The following is an 11,320-nucleotide window of genomic DNA, read 5'->3' as shown; positions in this document are numbered from 1 at the left end:
AGGGTCCTGGGATCGAGCCCCAAGTTGGGGTCTGCGCTCAGCAGAGTCTGCTAGAGAATTTCTCTCTCTCCCTCTCCCTCTGTGCCTCCCCCTGCTCTCTCTCTCTCTCTAAAATAAATATTTTTTTTAAAAAAAGAGACTCTTAAATACAGAGAGCAAACAGGGTTGCTGGAGGGGAGGTGGGTGGGGGGATGGGCTAAATGGGTGATGGGCCTTAAGAAGGGCACTTGTGATGAGCACTGGTGGTTATAGGTAAGTCATGAATCACTAAATTCTACTCCTGAAATACTACACTCTATGTTAATTAACTTGAATTTAAATAAAATCTTAGAAAAAAAAATAGTAGGCTAATGATACAACATCTGGAAAAGGACTCAGAGTTCAAGAAAGGGAAAAAGGACTCTAAGTCCAAGAAAATATTTTGACAGTTACAAAGCAAGGATAATAGAATTATCCATTAGGATAAATTTTTAAAAATATTTCTTAAACAACAAGATAGCAGAAGGTATGGTGAGATATCAAAATGCCACTTAAAAAGACATGATCATTCCTTTTAGTGAGCTAAAGGATCTTGATTCATCTTGATATTTGTGGGGATGGGTATGTGTGTGTGTATATATTTTTGTGTGTGTGTGTATATATTTTTATACTATACCTCCTGTTCTTCATTTTTCTTTTAATCATGGCTGGTGAATGTGTAGGTATATACGGACCTACCTTATTCCTTTAAAGATTCTTTACCCACACTGTACTGAAAATATTGGCTGGGGGGGGTACAGGCAACATATTTGAATAGACATTTCTCAAAGTAAAATGTAAAAATGGCCAATAAGTACACAAAAAGATGCTCCATACCCAACTAAATTATCCGTCCAATGGTTCAGCTATTTTTTTTTTTAAAGATTTTATTTATTTATTTGAGAGAGAGAATGAGAGACAGAGAGCATGAGAGGGAGGAGGGTCAGAGGGAGAAGCAGACTCCCCGCCGAGCAGGGAGCCCGATGCGGGACTCGATCCCGGGACTCCAGGATCATGACCTGAGCCGAAGGCAGTCGCTTAACCAACTGAGCCACCCAGGCGCCCGGTTCAGCTATTTTTGCTAAGGCTCTTGCAAAACGCTGGTGTCAGAGTATCAAATAACTGCTTTTGGTCCCTGTTATGAGAGGCCCCACCCTCCATCAACCCTTTCCCTACCTTGAACTTTCCTTGTAGAGGGAACAAATCAGCTTTTCTCTTGGCTTTTGCCTTTTCCTTTTATAGAGGTGTGGTGACTATGTGGGTATGGGATCTGAGGCTGGTTTTCAAACACACACTCTCCTGTTACTTTCTCAGTGAAAAATTTTGCATGAGATTACTCCGGTCCTTAGCATCCTGATAATCATCTTGTTCCTCTCCTTTTATTTTGTGCATCATGGTAGCTATGTCCTATTGTAACTTTAAAGCTCCTCCTAGACTATTTACTTTTAGTTTCTTAGTTGTTCTTTCCAGTTAATTAAGATTTATTCAAAATCCTATATATTAAGTAAAAATTAGAAAGTTACAAATGCCCTGTTTACACTCTACCGTATAATGCCTTATCTGCTTTATTTAACTTGGAATTATAAATCCAAATTTGTGCTGTTAGGAAAGGCTTACCATTCACATTAAGATTTACTGCACAGAGAAAACTGTTACTGGGAGTCAATCCACCTTGGATCCTGAGCATCCCTGCACATTTTTATTGCGTATACAAAGCATGTAAGACCGTGACCACTCTATGCAGGCAGGCCATGTCTCAGAGTTGTGTTTGCAACAAGCAACTTGGACGAATGAGGTAACATCTTTCCCTGGATACAGAGCAGGCTTGCTTCTGTTTACCATGAAAGCAACGAACTCTCCACACACACGGAGTTTCTTTCCTGTTACACAAGGCACGGCGTGTGCAGACATCCATAAAAGGGCCTGTGTCACCCCGTAGGACTTGAGGATCACTTGAAAACTAATACAAACCCATATGAAGCTCTGGCTATGGCTCTTGCCATGAGTAATAATGTCCTTTGGCTCTGACCCGGGATTCTAGTGTCTTCTGCCAGTATCCATTAAACAGTAGCAGGTTAACTTGTTACGTTTTAAGTAGGGTAAAATCTCAGATCGCATAATTCTTGACAGGTGTTTCCAGTTATTATCCCTAAATCAGTTATGCTAGTGCAGTGTTTCCCACTAGGATGATTTTTGCTTTGTCTGTGCACCGCCTGTGCTCTTAGTATTGTGTTCTACTTCATGTCTGTCTTCAAATTGACTCGCTGACTTAATTTGAATACCTTTTTGCAAAGGAAACTTTATCCCACGCTAAATCTATACTATCATCATTTGCCTGAGACAGAGTATTCATTAATACACATCCAAATAAACACATGAACATCACAATTTAATATATTTGGGTACTATCTAAAACCATCCCCACCCACCGCCAGGCCCTCTCCTTTAACCCCAAGCTGATTGCATCTACAGGAGTCATGGCGGGGACAGACTGTCACAACCAATGCTTTTAGTTAGTCCATTTTGAGGTCTTCTTCCCTATAAAAAGTTCTCATCAAGCCCCCTTGTGAAGGAAAAAAGGGAGAAACTAAGTCTAGTGCTCTGACCTGCTACAGGGACAGTTGTCATCCTCCAGGTAAGTATATCCAGGACAGCCTGGCCATCAGCTGAGGGGAGTCTAGTGCCTGCTTCAATCTGAAGCAGAGAAACCAAAGTCAGACCCACCCTGGAGAGACGTGTGGCTTGGATGAGCCCTTCTATATCCTACCTGAGCACTGCCCCTCGGAGCACCAGGGGATTGGATTCATCCTGTCTTATAAAACTGGCAGTGAGCCCCTGCAAGCTTATCTCACTCCAGTCAGAATCCAGCCCAACCAGCATCCATCAGGCTGTTGCAACCTTGAATAGTCTGGAGTCATGAATTGCCCCAAAAAGAGTATCACGGAGGAAAAATAAAATAACACACAACTGGAAAAACTGTGAGCCATAGATATATATAGATACATATATAGATACATAGATTTGGATGTAAATATACACATACAGTCTTACATAGCATTTTCACATTTCCAGGTAAGGATGGCAGTATCCCCAAATCCCACTTGAACCTCCCTTTAAAATTTACACAGGCCTAGAGGTATCTGTTGAACTGGTGAGGAGGGCCTGCCACCAGTCTTCTGGGAGAGATCACTCACCCTAAAGAAACAGTCAGAAGATAAAACCGTAATCTTTAGACTCAAAGGGAAGCAATTCTGACTAAAGCATAACATCTGTTACTCAGACTTGCCTTCTGGTCCAATCCCCAAATGGACCCATTGTTGTCAGAGTCTTATGAGGGAAGTTCGAGCCTGTGGTTAAAATTCCCCAAACTGTCAAGATACCATGGCCCAAGTTGCCCTGCATAACTATCTGTCTAAACTGAAGAAATGGGCATTCTCCCCACTTCTGCAGGTCCGTCTGAGGATTCAGCCAATTGGGGGTTCTGAAGAAATATGCTGGGCTTCACTGTTTGAGAATTCCAGAACATCAGCAAAAGATAGGTAGGGGCCTGGATGTAGGGGCAGAACTACCCAATATACATGATAATATCAAGGGGAGAAGAAAGGGAGGTGGGGCAGGAAAGGAACATAAAGGGGGGCACCCACCTAACAGTTGCCTGGATTTATTCTTAAGCACAGGTGAGAACTAGTTTCTCCATCATCCCAAATAGCTGAATCAAAGCCTTTGGGAGTTGGGATCCTACATGGGCAGATGGGGGAAAAAACCTGTTAAAATAGAGCTCACAGTCATTACCTTATTTGGTCCTCACATGATCCCTTAGAGATTATTATCTCTATTTTACAGATGAGAAAAGATATAAAAAATTTATTCTTCTAGCTAAGTGGTCTTGTGGTAACTTGGAGTTCACCTTTGCTTCTAAAATTCTGTCAACAAATATTAAGTGGCCCCCAGTGCCTTTAGAAATAAATTGATTAAGTGCTGTAGATTACTTCTTTTTTGTTATAAAACTTTTATTACTTTAACAATAATGTGTATACATTCTAGGAATAAGAAAAAATACAAATAAGCAGAATAAAAAAATTACTCATAATTCTACCACTGACTATACTTTTGGTCTTTCATCCTTCACACGTTTCTTTGTGCATATATGTAATATACAAATGTATTCTTCCTTTCAAAAATATGATATTCACATATTACTTAGTAACCTTTTTTCATTTTATATCCTGTCAGGAACCTCTTTTTGTACAAATGAGTAAAGCTCTCCTATTAAAAGACAGAGACTTGTATATTGGTTCAAAATATGATAAAAAATGAGATGAAGATTAACAACAGATGCATCTAAAATCACTAATAGCAACGAGTTAAAAGTAGAAAGATGCATGAAGGTATATCAGGAAAATGCAAATCAAAAGAAAGCTCTATGACAATGTTACTATCAGAAAAAAATTAAAATCAAGGCAAACTACATTAAATAGGGATAAGGATGGTTTCGGTTAACCTTCCAACGCATGACTATAAGTTTGTTTCTTACTCTCCTTATCTCGTCTATTTCATTCACTTCTCTAAACATATCCTCCTTGCTTAAATGCCTGTTGTGTATATCTTCTTTAAATTCCTGGAGAGACTGAATCAGCCTTTCCCTAAAAGTTCCTTCTGTTTTTTCCTCCTCCTCTGGCTCTTCTTCCTCCTCCTCTGGCTTTTCCTCAGGCTTTGGCTCTTCCTCAAGCTTTGGTTCACTCTCATTTTCTGGTTTTCCTTCAATTTTTTGACAGGGTTTCATCTTGTGAGTCTCTCTTCCTTCCTTCTTTCCTTTTCTCTTCCTTTCTTTTTTCCTGCTTTATTCCTCCTTGAATACAATTACTCCTGGGAAGCAAGGTGACCGTAAGTCAAAGGCTTGGTGAATGGACCAGTGCTCTGGACAGAGGTCTCAGCATTTACTTTCTTTGATTCAGAGCTATCATTAAATATCTTCCACTTGGGAGACTTAATCAGCAATCAGGACTTCCCTGAGCCTGCGGCTCTAACCTCCACTTTCCATTTCCTTACCTCTCTCTCGTCCCTCCCTCCAGCCTTTTTCAAGGCCTTCCCCAACCATTTCTCCGCACAAGGCAAAACACAAGGCCCTCCTAGAACTGAGTACGTAGGGAGAACCGGCCGGGGGTAGGAACAGTGGGCCCCACAACCTCTGTCCCGCCCTCGCCCCCCTCCACCTCAGGGGTCTTTAAAATATTCCCCTCACCTACTTGTATTGATCCGATCGCTTTCTTCCTCCCCTTTTCTAGCCTTGTGTAGTGCTAGGAACGACAGACCTGCTGACCTGCTGACAAACGGAAAACGGGAGGGGAAGAGGGAGGGTTGGAGAAGGGGGGAGGGTGGGGGAGGGGCGAGCGCTTGGTGGGCCCACCCGCACCAAGTACCTTTTTCCTCATTAAGGTATTTGGCTATGAAACTTTCCCACCTTCTGTTTCTCCCACTTCTCCCCCCGCCCCCACAGTGCAAGTTAGCTCGAATTTCCCATCAGACAGGGAGTAAGTAGGAAAAGCAGATTATTTCCAAACTATCTTTACTGAGGCGGGGGTTGGGGGGGGGGTAGGGTAGGTCTTGGGAAAGCGGTCTGAAGTGGCAGAGGATGATTATTTTTAAACTATCACAGGTCTCCTTATCCTTCTCCCGGGACTCCTAGTCCCTTTCCCAAGGGTCATCATTTCCTGCAGACTCGGAGGAGGGAGGTGGAGGGATGGTTTTGACCAGGGCTCCCTCTCAAGTCTCTGCCCTAGGCCATTCCCACCCTAGAAAGCCCCAAGCAGCACCTATTTTGACACCAACCTGCAAAATTCCGACAAGTTGACTCCTCTTTCCCCTGGCGTCAGGCTCCGCCGTCTGCACTGCTAAAGGAAACCTGGTACCCAGACGGGAACAAGGACCAGACTAGCAGGACTTCTGCACACGTCGACTCCTGGTCACGTGAGATCTGCGTCACCAGTGAGCTCTGGTCCCCAATCTCTACTCCCACCAAAAGCGCGGCAGAAGTGGGCCCGCCTATGCCCCCTCCCCCCCATACATCTGGCTTGTCATTCTCTGTTATTGTTGCCTATGCCGGAGGGCAAAATGTTATTTGGCTTTCTGTGACTACTAGGGAGGGGCTGCATCTTTTTTCTGGAGCTACTAAACTTTTCTACTTCTTTTAAGAATGGTCACTTCGGTGCCTTCAGCTCCCAGGATTAAGAACTCCTACATCCATCGCCCCTCCCCCAGACTCCATTTCATCTGCAGTCTGGTCCCTGGCTGTTGTGGAACAGGGTTGGTTTGGCAACGAGGTGTGAGAAAAAAAAAAGGAGCCTGGGACAGGAGTGACATTTTTAAATTTAATTTTCACTTTATTCTTAATAGTTGTATATTCTTTTTTTTAAACAAAAGTAACATTTTTTTTTTTTTTATATTTGGAAAAGACAAAGACAAAATTACTTTGGTTAAATGACTTAATACACGTACAGTCCTGAGAATAGTTCCTGGCCTATTGTAAGTGCTCTAAAAGTGCAAGCTATTATTATAATTATATTAGGATTTCATTTGGGGAAAATGATACAAAACTTAAAAAAAAAAAAAAGTAATATTTGACTCCAGAGCCCTGATGGCGGTATTTGCCAGGCAGCTGTGCTCCTGCAGAATCATCAGTTGTCAGGTACACATCATGATCCCAAGTGTCCTCATCTGAAAGGGAATAATAACGTACACCTCAGAGAACTGACTTTTGGGAATTCTAAATGATACCTGGCTCATATCATCTTCAACAGATACTGATTACCTTTCAGCCTCACTTCAGTCTTTTAGTATAAGTCACAAATTTGCCAATAAAAATTACATAGCTCTGAGAGGCAACACTTAAAAAATAGCAGGAGACATACATGTATTTTTGTTTTATGTAAGTTTGGGTGCCCCTTCATGAGGCAGAATAAAGAGCTCAATAGATTATATAGAAAGAAAGAAAAAAACCTTTACCCCATGTTTTTTTTATTTCACTTGCCCTTCTGTCACATTTTCCTATCTTCTGGGGAGCATGTGTATTTGAGTACCAGGAAACCCAAGATAGAATGGTTTGGGTCTGCCGAACAGAACACTGGTGTGACAGGAGATGTTAGCCCCAGGGCCAGAACTAGATTGTGTGACCCTGAGTAAGTTACTTTCCCTGTACTGGCCTTACCTCCCAAACAGGAGAGCCCAGGCAAGCTCTCAGAACTTTAGAAAGAAGCTTGCGATTAGTAAAACACTTCAATATGTTGTCCGTGGGAAAACGGAAACATCCTGAGTGGCAGCTACTTTCCTTCGGCTTGATGAAAATAGTTCCAGAAATCCTGAGAATGTCCTGAAAAGGGAAAGATGCTTTGCTGCCGTTATCTCATTTTATACTCTCAAGCAACCCAACTGCAAGGAGGATATTTTCATTTCTATTTTATGTAAGTCATTTCCATTATATATACATATATATGCATGTCCTAAACTAAACAAAGAATTTAAACAATATGCCCAAAGACATTATCTCCTCATATCTGAGCAGAAAAGGCCTCAGCCCAAGGCCCCACTTTTAGAGGGTCAGCATCGGGCCCTCTTCTGGATGCGTCCTCCCCAGGTAGTGAAGAGTCAGCGGGGCAAGAAGATGTGTTTACTTGGAGCCTTCATTTATTTCCTTCTAGACTACATTTGAGACACCTAAGACCCTAGAATATCCTGCCCAAAGGACCTGGAGCCCAAATCCAAGACCCGCTTGTGCCTCTTCTCTAAGTCTATCCTGAGAGTGGGCCACATTCCCTGCGGGTTCACACTAAAGGTAGAATCGAAGAGATAGCTGAAAAGGCAGAATCTCTTTCACATGAGGCTATTTGGAGAAATCTAAAGGAAAGAGTGGACAGCCAGGCCAACACGGACTCAGAGAAGTCAATGACCAGTTAGCCCAAAACAGTCAAAGAAAGCTTCAAGCAGGGGAAAAAAAAAAACAAAAACAAACCCAAAACAAACCTTGACCCGAGCCTCAGAATGTGGGCAGGACCTAGATGGAGGGTGGGCAGGAAAGAAGAGCAGTCAGACTGAACCTAGGCCCTGTGGCCTTACCATCACCCTGGCCTGTCTCATGCTGCCTCGCTGGTAGAAGTACACTCGCACCTCCTTAGGGACGTTTATGTCTATTGCCGGTGGCTTTCATCCGAAAGCAGGTTCAATGTAAGGACTTGGTAACATGTTCTGCACTTAACCCCGAGGATTTTCTCACTTATTTTCAGGTCATGGAATCTGAATTGGTCAACCTTTCTGGACAGGACATACTTAAGCAATTGCTAAGTATTTGAAATATGCATTCCCTTGAGCCTGTAAATCTCTTCTTAGGTACTCATCATAGGAAAATATTTAATGGTGGTCACAATGATTTACCACACCAAAGTTCATAGATCTGAATTCCTAGTATCAGTCCTTTGACTTGGACTTTATACAAAGAGAAGCCCCAAGGGAAAAGCAGCAATGAAGGAACAGAAAGAGAGAATTGTTCTAGGCAATAGCAGATACGCACCCAAGCATGTGCTCGTGCACATTCACACACTTGTGTGCACATTTTCATGAGCCAAGGAGTCTCCCAGATAATTTTGATAGGGGATAAAGAAGACAAACTTCATGATTCTGTTAAAACAATTCAAACTACACCAATGTACTTACCATTTGGAAATGGAAAGTAACCATTACATTATACATACATATAAATAAAAAAAGGCAAATTGAAAGTTAATATATGTAGAACTACATTTCTGTCACAACATACATATATTTATTTGGGGGCATTCAAAATATGAGCATATAATTAAATTGCACCATAACATACGTAAAGTCCACAAAATTAACCTATAAAATTTCAGGTTGTGTTATTGGGAGATGAATGAATGACTGATGTGAGCCTGTTTGGTTAGCGGGGTGCACAACCCAAATCCATCAGGGACTCCGCTGAGTTCTGAGGCCACCTTGTAACAGATGTTTACTCAGCACTGGCGCTTAAATGTCATCCTTCCATTTCCGCCCCTTCCCATACCCCATCACCCACCATATTTTTTTTTAATTTTATTTTATTATGTTATGTTAATCACCATACATTACATCATTAGTTTTTGATGTAGTGTTCCATGATTCATTGTTTGTGCATAACACCCAGTGCTCCATTCAGTACGTGCCCTCTTTAATACCCATCACCAGGCTAACCCATCCCCCCCCCCCCCCCACCACCCTTCAGTTTGTTCCTCAGAGTCCATAGTCTCTCATGGTTCGTCTCCCCCTCCGATTCCCCCCCCTTCATTTTTCCCTTCCTACTATCTTCTTTTATTTTTTAACATATAATGTATTTTTTTATTTCAGAGGTACAGGTCTATGAGTCATCAGTCTTACACAATTCACCCACCATATTTTATCCAACACCATCTTATTGTGGGGTCTTACTGTGTTTCTCTGTCATAGTAGAAATGTGAATGAATATACTCTGAACTATTCCCCTAGGATATATTTGAGAATGAGTATTTGGTATAAAGGCAACTTTTACTTTCTAAGTGTTGCGTTTATATATTTAAATTTTATCTTTAATAGTCATGTATTAATTAATAATATTCAGAAAAATGAGACAAACCTTTGAAAACATGCAGAAGAAATAAAATATCTTACAAATATAAGTCAACCATATGTTTATTGAAATGGAGGTGTTTTTATAATATATTGGTATGTGAAAAAGGCCAGTTACAAAATGTAACTTGCAGAGGATCTGATTTTAAAAAGTAAAATGCATGTAGGTATTTATATGTATGCCTGCATAGAAAATATTATAGAACAATATACACCAAAATACTAAAAGTGGGTATGATTGGATGGTTGGTGGGCTTATGGGTGATCTGTATTCTCTTTTTATATACTTCTTTGTAGATTCTTTTACATTTTCTCAGTGGGGATGTGTAACTTCTATAATAAAGAGTAGTCTGCAAATAGTGCAGTCTTATTTTATAGGACATTATTTCACATATGTACTTCTGTAGTGGAGTAGGATCTGATTTAAGAGCTCCACTACCCATTTAAGGTGTGGGGTCCTTGCAATGGTTGAATGCTTCGCATTTGGTTCCCTTGCCCTCTTTGTGACTAGTATGCCTTAAAATGAGACTCTTCTTATTGTTCTGACTATGCCTTCTCCAATCTAAGTTTGAGATAGTCAAGCTGAAGTATTAGTCATACATAGGAAAGGAGGAATCTCTTCCCTAAATTTTACCTGGTGAGAAACCTTTCTTTTTATGATAATGTTTTGCCAGGGAAAGTAATATTGTTAGCAATAATATAATATTTTAAGCAGATTATAAAATAGTTTTAGTTGCCAATTCACCAATTCAATTCTTTTTTTTTTTTTTTAAGTAGGCTCCACGCCAGGTGTGGAGCCCAGCACAGGGCTTGAATTCACAACCCTGATATCAAGACCTGGGCTGAGATCAAGAGTCAGATGCTTAACCGACTAAGCCACCCAGACGCCCCCCCCAATTCAATTCCTTTAGAAATTTACATGAAGAGAAAAAGAAAGGATTGTATTTCTGGCTTTGCTTGACAAACAGCATTTATCTATAGTTCCTGACTTTTTTTCCAGTGGAAATGTTTTACTTTTGCAAATAAACACAATAAATATTATTATGTAAAAGCAGATTATAAAACAATGTGTATAAAATTATCCTAGTTATATTTAGGAAAGAAACCCCTCAAGAATCTACACTCAATTTCATTTATCTGATGACTCTCAAACATGTATCTTATCCACTTATTATCAATAAATATTAATTAGGTGTTTACTGGGTATGTAATCTATATGTCTCTTCCAGACTTTTCGTCTCAGTTATCATCCCTGATTGGATGTGTTAGCACAATGGAGTTGCATCTGGCTGGATTCTAAAGTCAGCATATCAAGTGAAATCCCACCTAGTCAAATTTACCTTTGAAATATTTAGACCCCTACTTCATAGCATATTAACATAAGTTGCAATGTTAGTGGGGGAAAAATCATAACAAAGTATTTAAGCTTATCAGTATGTAAGTTTTATGGGAATATGGATTTTTTAAATTTTATGTCTATAATTCTTATATATTTTCCAAATTCTTTACAGTTTATCTGAATTACACACACAAGACAATGAAATACATATTTTTAAGATAACTCAAACTTATTATTATTGTACTTCATCATGTTAAAATTAACAGTAATTTAATCAATTCCCTGTTGCTTAATATTTAGGTTTCCTCTATATTT

General features: G+C 40.4%; 2 protein-coding genes across 6 annotated transcripts in view; both read right to left on the bottom strand.

Moving 5' to 3' along the window:
- Positions 1 to 2,763: 2,763 nt before the first annotated feature.
- Positions 2,764 to 6,330, bottom strand: TCEAL9 (transcription elongation factor A like 9). 4 transcript variants are annotated; one of them, XM_032398921.1, is made up of 3 exons: positions 5,848 to 6,330; positions 5,261 to 5,341; positions 2,764 to 4,884 (listed from the first exon to the last, which is right to left on the bottom strand). In XM_032398921.1, exon 3 carries the CDS (start codon positions 4,799 to 4,801, stop codon positions 4,484 to 4,486), a length of 318 nt encoding a protein of 105 aa, XP_032254812.1. In that variant the 5' UTR covers positions 4,802 to 4,884; positions 5,261 to 5,341; positions 5,848 to 6,330; the 3' UTR covers positions 2,764 to 4,483. The 4 variants fall into 4 exon arrangements, with proteins under 4 accessions (XP_032254812.1, XP_032254811.1, XP_032254813.1 ...); XM_032398920.1 differs by having other exon boundaries at positions 5,265 to 5,341; XM_032398922.1 differs by having other exon boundaries at positions 5,265 to 5,338.
- An 88-nt stretch (positions 6,331 to 6,418) lies between these two features.
- TCEAL7 (transcription elongation factor A like 7) overlaps positions 6,419 to 11,320 on the bottom strand; it is a 38,187-nt gene continuing 33,285 nt past the window's right edge. For both annotated transcript variants that reach the window (XR_004298635.1, XR_004298636.1), the window contains exons 4-5: positions 7,223 to 7,384; positions 6,419 to 6,732 (exon numbers count right to left, since the gene is read on the bottom strand). The gene's annotated coding sequence lies outside the window, so the exon portion shown is untranslated. The remainder of the gene's footprint in view (positions 6,733 to 7,222; positions 7,385 to 11,320) is intronic.

This window comes from Phoca vitulina, unplaced genomic scaffold (assembly GCF_004348235.1).
Source record: "Phoca vitulina isolate PV1807 unplaced genomic scaffold, GSC_HSeal_1.0 scaffold122, whole genome shotgun sequence".
NCBI classification, from domain to species: Eukaryota; Metazoa; Chordata; class Mammalia; order Carnivora; family Phocidae; genus Phoca; species Phoca vitulina.
This window is presented reverse-complemented; position numbering and strand designations above follow the sequence as displayed.

Coding starts and splice junctions, on each gene's coding strand:
- TCEAL9 (XM_032398921.1), bottom strand. CDS start 4,801: ATGAAACCCTGTCAAAAAATTGAAGGAAAACCAGAAAATGAGAGTGAA.